The 22741-nt window shown below is 41.2% G+C and overlaps 1 protein-coding gene across 26 annotated transcripts in view; it reads right to left on the bottom strand.

Moving 5' to 3' along the window:
* Nucleotides 1-22741, bottom strand: part of Tcf4 (transcription factor 4) — a 346965-nt gene that overhangs the window by 119829 nt on the left and 204395 nt on the right. For 17 of the 26 annotated variants that reach the window (XM_042263873.2, XM_042263871.2, XM_042263870.2 and 14 more), the window contains 2 exons: nucleotides 4318-4447; nucleotides 3758-3807 (listed from right to left, as the gene is read on the bottom strand). The exons of 3 other annotated variants lie outside the window; for them this stretch is intronic. In XM_042263873.2, coding sequence (XP_042119807.1) covers nucleotides 3758-3807; nucleotides 4318-4447 — 180 coding nt within the window. The remainder of the gene's footprint in view (nucleotides 1-3757; nucleotides 3808-4317; nucleotides 4448-22741) is intronic. 6 more of the 26 variants (XM_076555435.1, XM_076555428.1, XM_076555434.1 and 3 more) reach the window with 1 other exon arrangement.

Below are 22741 nucleotides of genomic sequence, written 5' to 3'. Positions count from 1 at the left end.
GGTAAACCTTTGTATTTCCAGAATCTTACAATGTTCCAAAAGGCCTGGGTGAGCCTATGGAGAAGTTCACAATTAAAATGGAGACCAACTCCACAAATGTCTGAAATACAAAGCTGTACCTCTTCTTCACACTTGCTGATAAAATATACATAATTTCAATTTGATGACCAAGGCTTTGTATGTTTACATGTTAGTGAGCACAATAAAATTTCCAAATGACATCTGTTCTTCTTTTATTTTCTGTGCATTTCATAAGAATCTTTTAAAACAGTACACTTAGAAATTGTTACTTTCTCGATTTTAATTCTATCACAATAATTTCTCGTAAAAAAAAAAAAAAGCATGGATCATTTCTCCTAAGCTATAATTTAATATTGTGCCTTTTTTTCCTCTGCATAAATGCACAACTCAATGTGTATGATTACTAGGCTATTCACAAACAAGAAACTTGCTGGAAAGGATAGTAAGGCTGCAAAGTACCCAGATTAGGAGGAAATATGCTTTAAAGTACAAACATGAGACACGGAGCTCTGAATAGACAACAAGTTCACATGTAAATTCAAAAGGTTAGAAATTCGCGATGAGCGGGAGCATCAAACACACACACACACACACACACACACACACACACACACACACACACACAGCTTTACTCCCGAAGTCCCTTCAGAAGAGGAAGGCTAGGAGATAGCGGGAAGTGGCCCAGGACAACGTTGGACAGCAGGAAGTCGGGCTCTCTGAACAAGTGTCACTTTCCACAGTCTTTCCTCAAACAATCAAAGTACCCGACATATCGCTCCCGACCTCTGCTCTCCAGAGGGCCTGTCTTCTCTTCCTCTGTGCTTCTAAAGCCTGTAAGCCTTGTGGATGATTCTTACACCATCCTACGTCAAGCCTTCGGGGTGACTCGAGGTCTTTAGACGTGGCATACAGTACAAATGCATGCTCATGCCTCCCACCAAAACTATGACACAATATTGAGCCAAGTCTCTGTCTGTCCGTTCATCTATCTGTCTGTCTGTCTCTCTGTGCGTGTGTCTCTCTCTCTCCCTCCCTTCTCCCCTCCCTCCCCCTCTGCCTCCCTCCCCTTCCCTCTCTCTGAAGCCAAAGCACAGCTTTTAAACAAAGCTAGGCGATTCTCCCCACCTCCTTGACCCAGATAGCCTGAAAGGACCAGCCTCTTGACAGCAAGGGAGACCACCTCTTTCTCACAACTGTATCACAATATGTGACTATGGGATACCACACTGGAAATGTTCCTCCGCTTATCTATGAAAGAGGGAGGGCCCATTCCACCGGGGGCAGGGCATGAGTTGACACAACAGACTGAGATAGATATATTCCTATCTATCATGGTCAATATATATCTAAGAGAACACAAATGCCTTCATCTAATCTAATCACTGTAAAAGAAAGCGAACCCAGTCCTTTACTATGTGCTACACATATACTCAAGAATATGTTGAAGCAAGGTTTAGAAGTATCTTGAGTCAGACACATTTCATAATTTTATTTGAACTTAAAAATAAGGGAGACAGTGATCTAAAAATACAGAAATCTAGACCTGTTGGAGCCAGACTGCTATAGTGTCTAGCACAGGCTGTTTCCTAAAATCAAGTAAAAATACACACTTTTTTTTTTTTTTTTTTTTTACGGTAGCAAGGCGTGGGATCTCATTATCAGTAATCGAATGACACAATCAAGTTGGGGCACACTAACCAAACTGCAACTGAAGGAGACCCGAGATGTTCCAGAATTACCAAGTAAAGAGGTAACTAGAGTGCAAAACTGTTCAAACCGATCTCCTTTCTGCTTGAACCTTCACTGAATTTTCATCTTGTTTCTTGTCTTTTGAAGAAGGGCTATTTATCAATGTATCCCATAGGGCCATTAAGACATTTATCCATGAAATGTTCTCTCACTAGAGTTCATCCTAAACTGACTGTCCATCAAAACCCAAAACTTGAATAATATAAACAAATTTCCAATTTCTAACTGTCATGTGTTAGAAGAAAAAGATTTTCTGTTTTCTGAGCATAGTGTAAGGGATGTGCCACCAACAGCAATAAAAACCCTTGAAAATGTTTTTGTAGAGATCAGCTAACTAGAGAAAAAAAAGACTTAAATATTTGTAACTATTGATAATTAGTAACATCATAGATACTTCAAGAACTCCTAAGAAAGTGTGAAGATCTCTGCAAATTTTTTGCAGTAGAAAAAAAAAACCCAAAAAACTAACAAACAACAACAACAACAAAAAAAAAACCTCAAAATTTATTTTAACCTTAGGCATAGATGGGATGAGATAGGTTTAGGCCCTTTTAATGCATTTAGTATTATCAGGGTTATGTTTAAAATGTAAACAGCTTCCAAGACTTTATCATTTGAAGCTGTCATTAAAACTATTAAAATCTAAAATTTCATCTACATTAACTCTACCACTAACTCCAAGCTTAAAATATGCCTACAAAAACAGCCAATTTCAATAAAATATAGAAACTCAAGAAATAACAACATGGTACAGTTCTAAGTGACATATTGATATTCTAAAATGACTATTTTATATGCCATTGGCAGTTTTATTTACACAATATTTTTCCATATTTATGGCTAATTTGGTGGTGCTTCTTCAACATTATCAAGTCTGATAATCAGCATACAAAATTTGTGGGTTTTTTGATAAGACTTATTCTGATATATTCATTTAATAATTTTTTTGGATGAGCTGAACCGAAATCAAGTCAGATACACAGGTGTGTGGGTTAATCTAGCACATTTGCAAAACCCATTATTCTTCTAATTTACTAAAAATGAAACAGAACCAATGAGAGCACTGATTGGTAATACATTTTTCAGAAATCTAAATATAATTTTGTCTTAAAGTGTAAGAACTTATAAGGCCCATTAGTCATTTTTTTTACATACTAGAAGATTAATTTAAAACTGTCTTTACATGTACAACTCTGGAAGGAAGGATGAAAAAAAAAAAGGAAACATGAAAAAGACAGGAAATTTTTTTTTTTAATTTTACATAAGGAGAAAATTACTAGCAATGGATCGGTTATAAACAAATTAAATACCTCCTAGGACAAAAAAATTGCAAATGCATGAACTCAAATCAATGTGTCATGCATTTCCTGTGATCACAACCAACTTTTCCTAGGTTGGGGCCTGGGCCCTGGGGCCTCACAGCAGCACTCAGACACAGCTCCAGGTATTAAGAATGCCCAGAATGCTTTGGTTCCAGCTGGATTCCTCTATCCTTACCTAGCATTACATTGCAAACAGTGACCACCTTGGCAGTCCTTATTCATCAACCTCTTCAGAAAATAGAGACATTCTCCCTGCACTCTGGGCTGAAACCCATGTAAATTTTCCCTAAATCCGCTCCACAAATCTCCTTTCGCATGCAAATCCATAAATCATCATAATACTGACAAAGAATTTAACCAACACATGAAACTAATACTCATGCTCTCCAAAGCCCTGTACAGGTAAAGCTCTGCAACTTGAGGTGCCTTTTCAAGGCTCTCTTCAAAGCTTAACTTGCTGACTACCCACATAAGCCCTCAGCCTTCCAGCAGGGGCAATTAATCACCACAGCAAGGGTCAGGTAACTGGTCCTTTCTACTTCTTCCACATTCTAGATGCACACACAGCTCTGGGCGCATGGAAACTCATTGACTTCTATTGCCTTCTACTGATACCAAACTGAACACGATGGACACAGGATGGAGCAAAAACAGGCAGTACTTACTGAGGAGGGCAAACCTGGAGGGACTTTTCGGACTTTCTTTGTCTGCACCTCTGGAAAAACAAAAACAAAAACAAAAAAGGAAGAAGCTGTGAGCTCCCACATGCCCAGTTCTCCAAAGGAAAAGAAAGATAGCAAACCAAGAAGAGGCTTTAGAATCTGAGAGTAATCAGAGAGCAGGGCAGCCCATCCTAGCTCACTCTCCCTCCTGTTTCACGCTTCCTTCTACCAGAATTCAAACCCCGCTTTCCGGGTGAAATCTACGAGACTGGATCTATCTACCTGGGATGGCTCTGTGTTTTAAGACACAGGTTTCTTGTGTGCACAGCCAAGTGGCACACTGGCATAAGCAAACATTTAAAAAGTGATGTTGCTGTGTAAATTGTTACCATAATCCCTGGGGGATGGAAAAGACACCAAGCTGAGGGCTGACTCAGTGTTATTGGTGAGGGGGGAGGGGCGGTGGGGGGGGGTCCTTTCTGGGGCAGAGTAGGGGTAGGATGGCATTTTTTAAAAGTGAATTTAATAAAGACTCCAGGCATTCGAACAGAAAGGGGCCTTACCCATGGCACTACTGTGAAGAGGCCTCCGCCGGGTGTTATTGCTAGAATACTGATAGTACTGGGAGCCAGGTTTGGTGGGCGAAAGGGTTCCTGGATTGCCCATATCCATGTCCCCTCCAAGGAGACTCTGCTAGAAGGTGAAAACAAAAACACAAATATGGAAGTTTAATTTTTCACATTTACCACCTCGCCCTCGATTTTGAGCAGAGCGTTTGCTGAGCTAAGACAATTAACCAAACAACTGCCGAAAAGCAAAAGCCACTGAGGAAGCTATCATCAAGTTCCTCATTGTTAACCCTTTACTTTGAAGACAGTGGATGGTACCCTCTAAACCAAATATATTTTGAAAAATCATTTCAGATGACTAACACTTTAATTCCATAAGAAAATGTCATTTAACATGAATGTTTTCTTTCCCCATACTGGGAACTATTCACACCCTTGTTACTAAAGGACTAACACGAATCTCATTTTTTTTGGAAAACACAACTTCTCCCGGCTGCACCCACTGGGGATGAATACGAATGGTCCACTCTCCACCGGCCACATCCTGATCATCCAGGACTGTGCACGGGACCCACAGAGGACAGAATGCCAGATGAGTGGAGAAGAAATTCAAATCCCAGGGCAAACTTTCAAGATTATAGGAGAAGTAGGCATCCTCTGCAAACGGGAATGACCCTGAGGACTTCAGCATGCTCTCTTGAAGACGACCAGAAACTAAAACAAATCCCCATGGATTAATCATTCACCTGAACACTAACACATTCCTGAAAATATCATAAAGTTATCATGGTGTGACAAACTGCTAATTTTTCAAAAAATGATGACATAAGACAGATTACATAATATTACATTTTCTAAAAGCTACATAGAAACTTACCCACAATATAAACCGCCTGATTATACTCTGCATTGAACACATTGTTCTTTCAATTATTCTGATAGGCAATAAAACAAGTGTAGATAGTACCATTTATATTAAGAACAAATTTGCTATTTAATAAAGAAATTTTAAAATTAAGTACTAAAAATCTAACTTTATCGTTACTTGTAATCAACTTTTACTGATGGAACTAATTACTGTCCTTGATAAAGTACAGAATGTGTTTTCCCTAATCTAAATTCTAATCACCATGTCACTCACAACAGACTTAGGGATGCTTCACTAACACACTATTCACATGCAAAATACTCTAAATAGGCCAATTATGACTCTGCCCCTGTTCCCTGGTTAACCCGCTGAGAACTGAAAAATTTCACAAGGCAGTCACCACCTAAAACAAAGGGTCCTTGTTTTAAATTAAGACAGCCTTTTTGATTCCTAAATAGCTCAACAAAGTGGCATGTCTTCCAGTGAAAGCAGTTGGTCAAATATGACCCATAAGCTGGAAAATCAAAAATTCGAAGCTCTCCTCACCACCACAATATAGCTAAATATCATAGAGAGAGCTGGTGATGGTGTGTGTGTGTGTGGGGGGGGTGTTCTGTGCCTATTGGTGAACAATATATCACAGGCTAATCAGCCACTGGCATGCCTGTTTTCCCTGCTTCCAGCTTACGACTCTTTCAAGGGATACATGATGAACATTACTTAAAAAAAAAACAAAAAACCTGAAGAAGAGATTCTAAGAGTGAAAAGATATTACTGAACAATTAGCTCACTGCTAACATCTTAGTTTCATCCACAAAGGATGAAAATTGGATCATTTGACAGATAAAAAAATCTAAGATCAGCACACTCAACTACTGCATTTCTAGAACTTTAAGAAGACAGGAAAGTATTAATAATGGCAAACTTAAGCATCAAGCACATTACAACCAATGTTTCTACAAATTAGGGAATTTAGGGGTATGACATCAAGCATTTATTTTTATCATCTTAGGCATTCAAAAATTAGAATTTCTACCTGGAATTTCACTCTTAGCAATTTCTTATTGTCAAGTCTCTATTTAACTCTTATTCCAAGAATATTTTTTTGATATCTTCACTGATAAAGGTGTTACAATGAAGTTATTGTCTCTCCATAAGTTGGTAAATCTACCACTGAGTCTTCATTTTATTGGGAAAAGAGTTTGAAAATAATAATATAGTATTGTTGTTTTTCCTGTTTTACAGTGTGCTGAGCCTCTTGCGTTCTAGGCAAATGGTCTACCATTAAGCGACATCATTCATGACCCATGGAATAAGACCAGTTTGGTATCTGCCAATAACACAGACATTGTATTGGCAGCCATTACTCTTATTTTTCCTTTTATCCTTTTTTTTCCAAAAATATATAAAATCCTCCAGCAAGGGTTGAACAAATATTCTGAAATATTCACTTCTCTTTCCAATGGGCCTAGCCATTGGTTGACTCCTATTGGTCCTGGTAGCAAAGACTTCACTCCCAGAGAAGGAAATCTACGCAGTAGGGCAACTGAAAACGAACAAGCTCACTGCCCTGGGTTTTAGAAGCATTCACAATAGAACTGTGCAAAAAGATGATAGCATAGCTAACTGGCTAGCCCTGACCTGCTTGTTGTTGATTTCAAAGACAACCTTCCTGTGGGCCAGGCAAAAGCAAATCAGCGGTCAAGTCCTCCACAAAGCCACATGAACTATGTGGACTGACAGCAGCAAAGCCAGGGAGCACTTCCAAATGGAGACTCCTGACAATCGCTCACCCACCAAAAAAAAAAAAAAAAGAACGCATTCCTGCTTCTTTCTTTTAGACTTGTTTGACCCCCCACCCCCCCTTTTTTTTTCACTTAGACAATGGAATCATTCTTCTTAAGAAACAAAAATAAACATTTCCTCAGATTTAAAGGGGCACTAATCACCCCTACAGGGAAAATGAAGATAAAAATATATGCGCTCTTATTGTAGGGTCTACTGGTAAAATGAACAATGACTATTTACTATTGTTTGGTCTTTATGTCACACGCCTCACCCTCTGTAGTAATGAGAAAGATTAAAAATAATTTCCACTGCTGAAACACTTGGGTACATGAATGTTTAAAAGTCAATGGCATTTGATTAAGGCAAATTAAATAAACAGTACACATAAAAGATAAGGCATTCATCTGTTGATAAAATTACCTCCAAGTATGTATAGCTTTGAAAACAAATTTATATTTCATGGACGTTAAGTTTAAAAGCCAAGTCTACTTTCAAAATGGGCAAATGCATCCTTGTCTTAAATAGGATCAGAAAGTTTAAGGGTCCTGTATTTTGTTGTTTTGGTTTTTGTTTTTTACATTGTGCAAGCTTGTGTTCCATGGTTATTCTGGCTCCACAGCAACCAGGTCAACCAGGAAACATGGGAAACAAGATGTGGTATTTCCCACATCTAACCTGTAAATCTTAAAGCCATGCTTGTGAATCAGTTTAACTGTCCAGATGAGATGAGACAAGCCCTTCCCCTGCTTCTCACCCAAAGGCAAACAATTTCAAGCCTTAAAACACAACCACCAAAGAAGAAAAGGGACCAACTTTGTTCACTAAGTAAGCTCCAATGACTGGAGAGTCACTCACTTCTTGCGGCCAACTCCCCAGCACAGAACCATGCCTGACATAGCCATTCAGACACTGAAATCAAGATTCTGAGAAGGTCAAGGCAATCACACCATTGTTTGTTTCCTAGCAGGTCTGAACATGAAGACGTCTAACGTCATCTTAGCCCTGCCCTTATTCCATTCGGGGCTGAGTGAGTACCTTCGCTCCTTCATCAACTACTAAGCTTGGCTTATACAACCAAGGATGTAAACCATGAATTAAACTTGGGAAACAGAGAAGCAGCTTATATCTCAAATTAGATTTATAAGTGAATGGTAATCAAAAATAGAAATAACTGCTCGAAGCTTAAATTATCAACTTTTTTTTTCTTGTTAAACTAAAATCATCTTGCTCTGAACTATTATTTCATTTCAGTCAGCACTTTAAATGTAATGGGTGGGTGGTTCATCTCGAAAAAGGAAGATTATATTTACCCTTAATTATAGATATGAGTGAGATCAGAGAGCTATGCTCACTGCTTTGGGGCATATGATTAATTTATCTAATAGGTGAACGGCCTTGAATTTCAGGGGTGGGTCCTGGGAAAGCAAAGAGAGAAGTGGGGGTCAGGAGACCTCCAAGGGGGAAAATGTGCCCCTTGTCTTCCAGGCTTCCTCTTCTTTTGCGTCATTACCATTACGTTGTGATCTGATGTCAGACACAACATCTTGGGGGGCGGGGGTGCTGCAGAACAGAGAGAAGCAGTCTCAGATGAAACCAGATTAAGCTCCTTTTCTGAACTTTTGCCAAATGCGTGTGAGTCTAATTCATGTTTGGGTATTCTAGCACTCACGCAGCTGCGACTCCATTCTTCCACCACAGCCCCAGTGATGTATAGTGGCTTTGTATGGGGAGCTGACTCCATCAAGGCGGGGATTTGTTATTTTAAAATGGAAATAAAATTCAGCACGGCTACGAAACTTATAAATGCTGGACATCGGTAGAGGTACCTAATAGATTTTGCAGCAGTAGGTGCAAACCAGACATGGAGAGAAAGTACAAAGTAGATGTGTTTTAAACACTTGGTCACAGCCGAGGACATATCTACATGGCTAATTCTGCACAGAATTAGGTTTTCAAAGACACTGCTGAACAAGATTCTTAACAGCCATGGGGAAGTTTTTGCAAATCCCTATCGAATAGCTGCTGCTGAATTTGCCATTTTGACCACAGAAGGGCCATTGCTGACTTACTTAGTAGCAGGAGGGGGCCATAATTTTGCTGCTGTTCGCACTTACTCGGCAACCTAGAATATATCTTGCACCAAAGGGCAATGAAGAACACAGTAATTCCACCTGTCCACTTTTGAACTTCAAAGCTTACAACTGAAGGTCAGACCTTGGACAGCCTTTATCTCTGATCCCTGAAGGTCCAGAAAGGCACTGTTACAGCTTACTTTAATTTCTGTCTTGGACTTAATTTCAGCAAAACAAGACTTGGGGAAAAAAAATTAGAAAGACGGGATGGCAGAGATAACCAGTGGCTCGAATGGTTGCCATGTAACAGAGAAATACAAATTATTGAGATTGTCATTCAGCAAGTCATTTCTTTTAAAAAAAAATTTTAGACATTTCAAAAAATAATAGCTCATATTAAATTTATAGTGCACACTGTATTCCACAGAAAATCAGAAAAAAAGTTCAAGCTGGGTCTGGTGGGGCAGTTGTGTAATCCCAGGTATTTGGAAGGCTGAGGCAAAAGGACTGTAAGTGTAGGGCCAGCCTGGGCTACAGAGTAAGCTCAAGGCCAGTTTAGGAGCAATTTAGCAAGAGCCTATCTCAAAATAAAATGGAGTGTTGCTATAACTCAGTGGTAGAGCAGTGGCCTAGCACATTTGAAACAACAGGCTCAACCCTTACTACAATAAAGGAAGGAAGGGAAGAAGAAGAAAGAAAGGAGGCAGGAAGGGGAAAAGAAAGGAGAGAGGGAGGGAGGGAGGGAGGGAGGGAGGGAGGGAGGGAGGGAGGGAGGGAGGGAGGGAGGGTTGATTGAAGCAAAGTAAGAAGGAGGACTAGTGAGTTCTGCATGGACCCAAGCTCAGAGAAATACAGCCTGCTGGAAGACAACTACTCTCTCCTCCCCTGTAAAGAGGGACTAATAAATGCTTTACCAGAGTTACTGGGAGTAGAAGAAACAACATATGTAAAATTTCCACCAGAAACGGTGCCTAACATATATTTCAACTTCTTCCCTCTGCCCTTCAGCATAGTCCTGGGAAAACCCACCAACTACTACTTCAACGTCACCCAAAGCTGGGAATGACAATCAGATACTCTACTTTCAGATTAAAAAAAAAAAGAAAAAAGAAAAAAGAAACAAGAAACACACACACACACACACACACACACACTGTGCTAATAGTTTTGAAACATCACTATAAAAAGCTGAAAGGGTTAAATATAGGAGTCTACCTCAACAGTGACAGCTTCATGGCCTTGGGCCACACTGGCAAGAAGATTGGGAGTCCCCCATATTTAGTAAAGAAATTGGCCAAGAATCTCAGAACTTAAGAGTAAGTGGCTACTTTCCTCAAAATGCCACAATGATTTCTTCAACAACTCATTTGATTTTATTTCTTGAACAGAGAAGTAATTTGCTGTTAACTCAACTAAATACAAGATAAAAATGGTTTAAAGTCAATCTGCCAGTTGTACCAAAATAAAAAAATGTTTGACATGGGATAAAACTCTCTATATCATATAAAGTAGGATAAGTTAAACTCTTACTTATGGTGTTGGACATTGACAGATGACTACAAGGTTGGTCCAATTTTGTATTTTCTCTTTTCAAAACCAATTATGGGCATTTAGTGACTGTGTATTTGATACTTAAATTTTTTTATTTTCTTCTTCCATAGTATAAACAAACAAACTCCACAATTTTGGTTGGAAATTTGCATAACTCCCAAAGAATTTAGTAATATTTTAACAGTGATTAGATTTCACTCAACATTTCCAAATTCAAATATATTGTCTTTCTTTATAAAGAAAAACACCTTACATTTAAATGTTATAATGCAATAAAAAGGTTGCTATGGGAACTGCAACTTAATATATAATGTGGTAATAGTCAAGTAAAAATTCATGCATTTTTAATGGAAATTACAACTACCCAAGGATTGATGAGATTTATAATCCACCTATTTGACTTCTCAAATTAAAAAAAACAAAAACAAAAAATTATTTCTTGTATACACCAAAGTGAGAAAGTTTTTCTGTGGTTCATGAAAATGCATTCTGGAAGCCCAGGTCGTCTATTACATATTAAAGAGAAGATTAATTGAGTTGTTGGGAGGTGCAAGTTTGGGGGGCGGGCAGGAGGTAGGCATCAAAGAAACCAGTAACAAAATATAATTAGGCTTAAAAATTCTATATAAACTATACAGAATTTAAGAAAAACACTTTCTTGTCAATTAAAACTCTCAGGATGGTTCAGGAAGATGGCTTAATTTATAATTTGTCATGTAATCACTCAATAGCATATAAACAGTATTTTCCTTAAAATACTTTTTGTTAGCAACAGTGTAGCAAAGTAAAACAGGAAAACTTTAATAGGACCTATTAACAGAGATGTGAATTAGCACCACTCCTATAAAAACATGGCCCTAGCAAACACACGGACTTTCACTTGACCATGGTGCTATTTAAGTAAAATAAAAGAGTGTCAATCTGTTACATGTCAGTCTTTATCATACTGGACGGGGAGAGTTCTAATTCAAGGTTATTGTAAATGTTTGCCTCTCTGGGCAAGGATATAGAAAATCCATTTTTATGGGACTGGTCTCTCTGGGAACAGGGGGCAGGGTCTTCTTCATGAACCTATCAGGTTGCTCAATTATAGTCTAATGGCCAACTCTGCAAGTTACCACTAAAGTGGAATGTGACAAAAGATCCCCACCTGCAAACAGCGTGACAAGCTCACACTACTACCGGAGGAAATTGGGATTATCTGGCACAGTAGTAGATGCCTAATGAAATCTTCAAATCACCCTGAAATTCCTTCCTTCTAAATAACCGTAACTTCACACAGCCTCCCGCTCTGTGTGATTAGCTCTTTGCCTCCCAACATGCCCTCTTTCCTGAACATGGGGCATGGAGGCCAAGCTTGTTGATATGCTTACCAGACGAGGAAATGACTTAAGTTCCTCAGTTGTTGACTACATAACAGTGCCTAGCATGGGGACGTGACATAGCAGATGATCTCTAACCACTGAAGTAAGTGCAAGACTGTTTTATTGGTCAGATCAAGAAGAGAGAGTGTGTATGTATGTACAGATCTGTCCCTCTAATCACTCCTGCTGTTGCTGATGCTAATAATAATAACCACAGCCAGAGACAAGTACAGATCCTTTAGACACTAACATGGCAGGCACTACAGCCTCCAATGTACAGAAGGGGACATTTAGAGTGGCTATGTGTCCTGATCAATACCACATGGTTAGCAAGCAGTGGGTCCAGTCAGACTTGACATTGACACATATGTCCTTTATGCCCCATCCTTTCTGTGATCTCTCTGCCCCAAGTCCTTCATGATGAGCTGGAGCTATCAATCATTGTTAGAGAATCCTGACTTTGAAGGCATCTTTCTTTTTCCTGCAGAAGGATCATCTAACACAGTGGAATTCAGCAGGGCTACACATGAGTGCCGCTTGGCCCTGGATCACCTATATATGTAATCTAGTGGGTATCGGACTCTTTATCTGGAACATGGTAGTATGATCACACACACACACACACACACACACACACACACACACACACACACACTGTGAGATTCACTCATATAAAGTTCTTAGAAACTTGATGTTTGTGATTTCTCACTGCTAACGTGGTCCCTCAAGGCAGGAAGAAAGCTCCCTTGTCTCTGTGATCTTGGCATCTGTCACAGTGGGTGCTGGTACACAGTATGCCTCCATTACATGTCAAGTGATTCAGTTAACTGCCTAGCCAGGGAATGTGCTTACCAAATTTCAACCGTTATTGTTCTGCACATGATTCTCTATTCCTATGGCAGTGGACACAGAGTCCCTACATTTCCCTTTCTACTCTCCCCGTAAGATCTTCTCCTCCCACATCGGCTGTGCATCACTCAAAAGCTAAATGTAGTCCCCAATGTACAAAAGTCTCATCACATCTCTTCCACAAAACTTCTTTCATTTCTTAATTACCCTCCCAGTCCATTTAAGTATTGATGAAGAATCGGAATTGGTCATGTATACGAAGAAATCAGTTGTGTGCTTTACAAATTAGATGTACACCTACTGACTTTTATTTTTTCGCCTGATTTGTTTAATGAAAATGCATCCATTTCCTCAAGCAAGTATGGTTGTTGGATGGTCCATCATTCACCAAAGGGCCAGGTTTTTGAGAGTTGGGCAGCAGGGAAAAATGTAGGCACCACCTAGGTGGACACCTAGAGCGGAACAGACAGAGGAGATGGGAATACAGGAAGCAAGGCGAAGGCAGGCTTTGTGAAGACTTGTTTGGTCTTATTTTTTGAGACATAGCCCTGGCTATCCTAGAACTCACTATGTAGACTAGGCTGGCCTTGGCCTTGAACACACAGAAATCCTCCTGCCTCTGCCTTCCCAGTACTGGGAGTAAAGGCACGAGTCACCATACCCAGCCTGTGGAGATTTTTAAAGAGGATGGTTACATCCTCTGCAGAACACAGGATGTGAAAACATCTCTGAGAATTTAAACTAGCTAACGAAGAAACTGTTCTCCTTAGGTTGCTCCAACATCTTAGATGCCTAGCCTTTGGGTTCTACTTTCTTGACTACTAAAATCAAGTTGGCTTGGACAGAAGCAAAGCCAGAGAAATGGCTATAGCACTGAGAAGACATGGGCCTTTGCTATATGCCAACTACTATGGTGGGCTTGGGGAAAACAGAACACTTAGGTGAAGATCTCTGCTAAAGATGGCCTAAGCATGGTGAGTCTATGTGTTCCCAACCACCCTCCTTGGGCTTCACTTCTGTAGCTTAGCTTTACCAGAGCTGAGCCCTCTCCCTAAAGGATTGATCTTCCCACTCTGCATTAGATAAACCACTCCAAAACACCTCTGGAGATGAGAATCAAACATCATCTCCTTGGAACTTCTAGGGACTCTGGGGGAAGACGATCACCCTACCCTGGGCCCTAATGCTGTTCCCTTACCACAATGCCTTGGGATTACAGGCAGATGTAGGGGACACTTTTCAATAGCACAGATGTTACTCTAAATGATGGCAGCCAAAGAACAGCAAATATCCACACAGAACTCACTGTATTTCAAGCTCTGTTGGCTGCAGTAACCCATTTAATTATCACAACCCCTTGAGGGGAGAATCTTATTAATCCCACTCTACAGATGAGGTGGCCGGAGGTAGGAGGAAGCTAACTACCCACCCAAGATAACTTGAAAACTATTTGAAAACCAATGAACAACCAAATTGTGTCATTTCACTACGTCGCTTGGATTCACACGGCTCCTGGTAATGTCACATCTGAAAATGTTAACAATTACCTCATGCTCACCCTTAAATCATATGCTCAGGAGCCTCCCCTCCTCCTGCCTCTTCTCTACTCTCCAGCTCCAGCCAGCTTCAGCCCTGAGGACCTATTTGCAGCAATGCATTCAACTCTTGAGTTCGCTCCCCAATGCCCCTCCCTACAAAAACCTATGAAGTACTCACTGATCCCATGAAAGATTTGTTTAGTAAAATAACTGGCAACCAGTCATTCCATTGACCTAGCACTCATATGCACAACTTTGTAAGCAGCCCTTATTATAAAAAAGATGATGCAAAAACAACCAGCCACCAGAAAACTTTTCAAAGTTAGAAGGAGACAGCGATTTAAAAGGTTCTTAAAGGAACTGTGGAGCATTTGCATGTATAAATAAACATTCTCTTTCTCTCCCCAAGGATGTAGGACAGGTATATTTTTATTACGTGTTCACATAATACCTCATTATAAATATATTTAGATATTGAGCATGTGGCATTGACTTGCCGAACTAGTTCACAAGCCAGTTGAACAAAATCCACAGAAGAATCCTACAGAACACACACTTCCAAAAGGAAATAATTTTGTGTATCAATTTTTAAAAGAAACAAACACGTTGATCTTCCCAGGAAAGGACTTCCATAAAAGCAATCTGATGGCTGTGAGTTGAGTTCAGACCGAAATCAAGGCTTGACAAACTTCAAACACAGAAAAATAAGTCAGGAGAGGGTTAAAGAATGGAGATTCTCGCCAGGCGGCGGTGGCGCACGCCTTTAATACCAGCACTAGGGAGGCAGAGCCAGGTGGATCTCTGTGAGTTCGAGGCCAGCCTGGTCTACAGAGTGAGTTCCAGGACAGCCATAGAAACAACAACAACACAGAGAAACCCTGTCTTGAAAAACCAAATAAATAAATAAATAAATAAATAAAAGAATGTAGACTCTAAAATTATTTTCAAGTGTGTGTATAATGTTAGTGATTAGCAGATGTATGCACACCCACACAGGCACACATGCATGCACACACAAGGATACACTACCCGACACCACTTACGTACTTTCTTTGCAGTACGAAAGATTGAACCTAGGGCCTTGTGCATGCAAGGCAAACTCTACTGATGACACCCCTCCAGCTTCTTATTTTATTTTGCATTTTGAGGCAGGATATCATTTGCCCAGGCTACCCCTGAGCTCTGCATCCCCAAGCAACTATTAAACTTGCAATCCTCCTGCCTCAGTCTCCCTAGTTGCTGAGATTACAGGTCTGTGCTACTGGGCTCCACTTCCTATACTCATTTTAAAACATGAAAGCCAAATGTTTGCATTTGTCTTCCATATATGGATTATGTGCTCATTGACAGTATATGGATGCACATTAAGGAATAGAGTTGACAGATGAACAGGTTCTTCCACAGCTGGGTCCCTTTTCCATGGTCGTTCATTCGATTAATGGCGACATCTACCATATTTGGACATTTCCTATAGATGCACTGGGTAACTGTCCTCGTTGCTATGGGATGAGGGTGATTTGGGAGCACAGTGGCAGAACACGGAGGTAAAGGGGCTCTGGAACCCCCCCCATGTAATAATAAGCCTGATAGAGATCTGTTCATTTTCCAAATAAAGCAGGCTCTGACAGACAACAGGCTGAAGATCAAGACTATTTCAGATGTGGACACTCCTTTAGATTTTCTTGTCTTCTTTGAGTGAGATAAATGTAATTTACATGATGCTTAAAAGCCATTAGTGATATTTGATTATTTGTAACTTTTTACTTTTATTTTATGTGCATTGGTGTTTTTGCCTATGTATATGTCTGTGTGTAGATGTCAGATCCCCTGTAACTGGAGTTATAGACAGCTGTGAGTAGCCACGTGGGCGCTGGGAATTGAACCCGGGTCCTCTGGAAGCATAGCCAGTGCTCTTAAGCACTGAGCCCTCTCTCTAGCCCCTGATTATTTATAATTTTTTAAGTTGAGTACTCATTTGTTAATCAGAAGGTCCACAGTCTTTTTCCTTACTTCTGATATTCTTAGAGATCCGAGAATTGTTTGTAGTTTTGTGATTAAAACATGACCTGGTAAGAAGACACGCTTGCTTGCCTTTAATTTTACTAAGTGTGATTGTTCACAAGATTAGTTATGGAAATAACATCTACTTAAGTCTTAAAACTGTCTAAAACTCTGCTGGGGTGAGGTATACAGTACACGCTGTATGTATGTACCACATTAACCTCCCCAAAAAACAAGTACTTCTTAAGTTCTAGAAGAACTACGATCCAATAGTTCCTAATAGGGCAGTGTGACCTATGAAAGTTCCTTTCCCCTTCCAAATACTAAGCAGGCCCAGCACTGCTCGGTTTCTGAGATCAGAGGAAATCAGGCACATTCAGGGTGGTATGGCTACTTAGAAAACGCCTTCTCCTGCATTGCGCTTGCTGTGGTGGTGATTAAAAGGGACACCACAACCGTCATCTTTTAATTATTTCGAAAATGCTGTCAACACCTAGATACATTTAAAGTTTCATTAGAATATTCCTCATAACTTGCTCAAGATAATGGACTAGATTTGAACGTGTACGTTCATCTGTGCATTGCTCTCCGACACAGACACAACTGGTCTTCATGGTTGCCTTGTCCATCCACTAGGGAATCTTAGTGTTCAGGATTACTAATCACGTCTTTTTACACACTTGGGTATTTTAATTTGAAAGCTACCTAAATAGGTAATTTGTATTGCTATTTGAAGGGAGTTCTATATACTCAGAAGACAAAATGGATCAACCATCCAAATTTCACTCATTTGGCACCCCCATCAGAGGACAGAACCCCCACCTCCGTCAGAACCCACTGAGCACTGTGCTGGGCAAAGTTTGTTTCACATTTGAAGGCAAGATTTTCCATGAATTTCCAGTTTGCAGGGCAACCAGGGAGTGTGTGTGTGTGTGTGTGTGTGTGTGTGTGTGTGTGTGTGTGTGTTATTGTTATACAGGCTCCAATCAAACACACACAAATCTTGCTGTTATCCCTCCTCTTGCTAACACACACATGACTTGCAACTCTTCCTTTACCTGAATAGGCAATATTGAGTGAAGGCGCCCAGGAAACCATGGTGCCTCAAGGGACTTGCACAGTTTAATTAAGATCCAAGCTCCTAGTTGAGGAAACCTTCACTACTGCCCCTGGAAGCACTAGCCATGTATTTACGTAGCAGGCAACGCATACAATCATTTCTTTAGTGTGCTCAAGAATTCATGTTCTAGGCCCCAAGGATCAAGCCCAGCTCAATGTACAACTTATTTATGGATATGCAAGAGAAAAGGTACAGATAAGTATGTTAGTAGAGTTTAATTACTCACCTCTTCCGGGGAGATAGGGTAGGCCTGAGAGGTACCTTACAAATTCAAGGAGAAGGCTAAATGTAAAATACACAGAGAAGCTGTAAGGGCCTGCGAGAGGTATGAGATAATCAGACCTACTGGCAGGGAGGAACACCATAAATGTAACCTGCCTCTCTTTTACAACCTCCGGTGAATTAATCTAAGTGGGAGATGATGGGAAATGTCTACAATGGAGGGGTCCCTATGTAGACAGCACAGAAATTCACAGAGCCATCTCGATAGCGTGAAAATGAAGAGGCAGATACTGTGTGGATCTGGACGTGGAAGCAAAACAGGACACTGGGGAGTGGGAGGGAGGCTCCGATCAAGGGCAGGACTGGCCAGCTACACTATAACCCCAGGACTCAGGAGGCCAAGGCCCGAGAAAACAGGAGTCCTCAGGCAGCTAAGTTAAGTGAGAAGTCGCTTATAAAAGAAGGAAGAGGAGAAGAAACAGGAAAGTTTTAGGCCTAACTTTGAACACAATGTTCCTCCTGGCTACTTAGTTTTCTTTCTCTCGTGGGTTTTTGTTTGTTTGTTTTTGTTTTTTGTTTTTGTCAACTTGATACAAAATTACCTCAGAAGAGGGAATCTCAATTGAGGAACTGCCTCCATCAGACTGAGCTCTGGGCATGCATATCTGTGGGACATTTTCTTGATTAAATTGACGATCGATGTGGGAGGGCCCAGCTCATGTGGGTGGTGCCACCCCTGGGTAGGTGGTCCTGGGTGGTGTAAGGAAGCAGGCTGAGCAGACCTGGGAGAGCCTGGCAGTAGGCAGCATTCTTCTGTGGCCTTGAGCTCCTACCGGGTTTCCCACCATGGAGGAATGAACCTGCAGATGAAATAAACCCTCTCCTCCTCGAGTTGGGCTTAGTCAGTATTTATCACAGAGACAGAAAAGCACACTGGAACAGAAATGGAGCAGGAAGGGAAGATAAAGGAAACCTTAAGCCTGCTGATTCCACTCTCAAGTCACAGGACACGTGGGGAACACACGCTAAAAGGCCGGACGACAGCAAGCAAGAAAACCCACCAAGTCGGACAAGATCCTGGCTTTACTATTAAAGGGGGTGGTAGGGAAAGTTGTGGATTTTCAACAGACAGAAACAGACAACGCCCAAGAGCAACATTCAGTCCAAGGACACCAGTGGACAAAAGCTCCATTTGTTTTCTGCTGCTGTTTTCTTTTAATTTGGGGATATTTTGTTTCATTTTTCTGTGACAAGGTTTTGCTGTATAGCTTAGACTAACCTTGAACTGGTAACCCTCTCACCTCTGCCTCTCAGGTGGTGGAATACCATGTGAGAGCCATACACCCAGAGACAAAAGACATTTGTCAGGAGAAAGGTCCAGAGTGCTAAGGAAGAATTGTTGGCATTCCCGCCAGCTTCAGCGATGACACTGTGGATGTGTTTAACTGGGGGGGAGGGGGAGAGGTTTAGATTATTTGTTGGAGATGTTATTTATTTATAGAATCTATAGTCAGAGATGCTGTGCTTATACATAAAACGATACGCACCCTACAATCTGCTCAACAACACTTGGAAAACATCAACAGGGTAAGATAATTCTAAGACAGACAGGGTAAATACTGTAATCTGTTGACACTGAAGGATAGAGACATGATTTTATACAGTACAGCACTCTAAATTTTTCTTGTATTTGGAATTTTCCCACACTAAAAAGATTCAGAGACAGACATCTCTGTAGAGCCAGTTCTACCCATTTTCTGACTGAAGAAGGGTTTTAAAGTTCAGAGTACATGTTCAGTACAGGCTGTACAGTTCAAGTCTTCTGAGTCCCCCAAGGTCTACAGTCAGTTCTGTTCTCTGCAGAACAGAATTTCAAAAACTGGCATAAAGGTGAGGTCTTCAGACACCCTCGACTGAAGGCCACACAGATGGTCAGGAAGTCCCCTCTGACCTAGGGTGCCATCAGAAAAAGCCCCTTTGCCACAGTACCACAAATGCTCCCCTCCTTTGCGAGCCAAGGACAGAAATGGTTGAAGACACAGACAGCGTAGGTGACATGGTGGATTCCTCCCAAGACACCACGCATGCCCTCCAGCTACACCCTGCAAGCAGAGAGTCTCGAGTCTCCCCGTCGTTCTGCACCTACTTCACACCTGCACAGGTACACACCAGGAAATCCAGGAAGACTGAAATACTCTAATTCTGGCATTAGCGTAAAAAATTTGGGTGGGGGGGGGGTGTGCAAACATCAGCAGCTGGATTTTTTTTTAAAACTGACATAAATAAAAATGTATTCATTAAATGTTTATGAAAGTCAAAATTCAGCCGCTCGCTAAACTGGGTTATTTGGCTACTGCTCAAACATCAGCCTGTCAATCTGCAGGAGAAAAGAGCTGTGTGCTTTTTAGCTTGCAATTAAAAAGAGAACATCAAAGGTCTCCCATGCATCCTGCAATGGATCAAAGAGAGGCCGCTGCCTCCTCCCCTAGCTCCTGTCTCCTCCTTAGTTACCCTTCAGAGAGGCACGAGGGATGCAGAACAGGGTGCCTCAAGAACATACTCATCCACACAAGCACATGCTGGACTCTCCAATCCTAGAGTTAGGTTAGGACAAGGAAGGGGGCCACCAAAGCGAGACTGGGTTCCATGGGCTCTCTATCACATGTCCAGCACGAAACCAGCCATTTGATCCGGAGCATTTTCCCAGACGGAAATATTTAAATTCAGAGAACTGAGGACAGAGTAAAGACTGGGGCAATGGGGATGAGCAAAGTACTTGCTCTGCGATCAGAAGGATAAGGGTCTGCATTCCATTCCCAGGACCCAGCTGAAAATAAGGGTGTGCTGGTGTGTGTGTGCTTATACATCCCGGCTCTGAGCAGGTATAGACAGATGGATCTGGGGACTTGCTGGTCAGCCAGACTAGCCTGGTCAGTGAGTGCCAGGCCACAATAAATGACTTTGTCTCTGAAAAAATAAGGTAGGTGGCTCCTGAGAATTGACATCAGAAATCGACCTCTGGCCTCCATACACATGCACACACATGTGACTATGCACCAATGCATACACAAACATGCATGCGCACACATACACAGGAGACAAAAAGCACCCCCATAGACAACCATAAAGTCTGTGAGTTTTCAGAAAAAGGACCAGCTCAAAGGATTTTGGAGTCAGCCAGAATGTTCACTAAAGGCGCAAAGTAGGGCCATAATGAACACAAAACAGAAGGAAAGGGGCAGAATACATGGTTAGACAAACAGCATGTACTCTCCAAGTAATTCTTAATGTTTTGAGATAATGCTGTTTATGAATGGAGGGGTTCACTTTCTTACAGCCTTTTCATCAAATTAAACATCGTGACATTGCTTGCCTTGGTTCAAACTGTAATGCCTAATGACTCCAAATTTAAAAGCCACACAAAAAGACAGCATCGACTTCATCCTGTATGGGAGACCAGCTCTTCGGGCATTATTGATGTTTCCAGAGAATTTGCTTCCAGTTCAACTCTGGCTACTTGATGCACCTGAAATCTTCTGCCAGAAGGCACATAGTCACACCTTTTTCTGGTTTTCATATGGGGACTCAATTGGGAAAGGAAATAATCAAGGCAAGAAAGATTTTGAAAGGAGAGATTAAAATATTCACAACGAGGCAGCTAAAGGTTATTAAAACAGAGGTTTGCCTCCTGGGGAAATCAGGAACCAGAACCCCAACTACTCATGAACAAGTTAATTCCTCTTAGCCTTGGCATCTTCATGTGCAGACCAGCTAAGACTGCACATGCTCAGACAGGAACTTGGAGAAATACAGGAAGCTCGCCTGTGGGTACTTGTCACAGATACATGGAGCCAATGGACTACAGCAAAAAGAGAGTGTGGTGGGACTTGGGAGGTCACACAGTAGAAACTGTGGACACAATTGTCACCCCACACACACGGTAACACAGGAAGGGGTTGATGGTAAATGACAACACTCTCCTCAACCGTGGCCCAACACAGACATGCCTCCTCATGTCCCCCTGCCCCAGCACAGATTGAACACATGCAGAGCGCGGAGAGAGTTACGCCATTATACAGCCTCTACTGTGACTCAGAATGCCACTCTCACGTCTAAGGGTCTAGAAAGCAGGGTTTCTATGTCCGTGGCACAGAGAGCTGCTAATGTGCAACAAATATTCAATACAAGTTGAGGCAAGAGATTAATTAACTTGATTAAATGCCTCTTCTTAAGTTTCTTCTCTATAAAATGAGAATAGTGTCAATATCCTCCTCCTCCAAGGTACTGTAGTTGAGTGCATTAAGAATTAATTCTTGAAGCTCTGAGTTTGGATGCTGCCTTTAGACTGGAGCTAAATCACAGGCTTCTACTCCTCCCATAATACCATATTTCACAAGTGGTATCATGTGGAGAGGGTGAGAATTCAGAAAAAAAAAACATACATACCAAATATTGCTGGAAAATGAGAAAGAGAACTTTCAGTGGACCAGAAAGTTCTTAAAAGGTAAAATAGAGGCAACACAACTATAAAGGGAAAAAAAATGACTCCTGAGTGACATTAGAAGATGACAAGGAGAAAAAAGAGCCAAATGCAGCCACGTCCCGATGCCTGCCTGGAAAGATCCATGGAGCTGAATGGGGAGAGGCCACAATCAGGGCAGAAACGAGACAGGAAGGGGACAGAAGGAGAAGGAGCAGCTTCTGCACTCGAACTCTACAGGGAGCCAGAGAGCATTCAAAGTGGGGGTCAAAACAAAAGCAATTTGCGGGGAGGGAATTTTGAAAATGTATACCCTCACATTTCTGAAAGAATTACATAAGGATACATAACTTGGAAATAAGAATTATTCCCTCCCCCACCAAAAAAGGTGTGGCACACAAAATTTACAGAATGGGGCAAGGAAACTGTTGTGGAATCCAGGATCCAGGTGATTATTCATGCAATTTAAATATCTAGAAGGAAACATGCTGATTTCAGCACCAGAGGTAAAGGGATGCAGAACTAGTAACTTAAATGTGCTAAGGACCGTGGAGAGATGGTTCAG

The sequence above is a fragment of the Peromyscus maniculatus genome, chromosome 19, assembly GCF_049852395.1.
Source record: "Peromyscus maniculatus bairdii isolate BWxNUB_F1_BW_parent chromosome 19, HU_Pman_BW_mat_3.1, whole genome shotgun sequence".
Lineage (NCBI taxonomy): Eukaryota > Metazoa > Chordata > Mammalia > Rodentia > Cricetidae > Peromyscus > Peromyscus maniculatus.
Note: the sequence above shows the minus strand (reverse complement) of the source record. Positions and strands in the feature narration are given on the sequence as shown.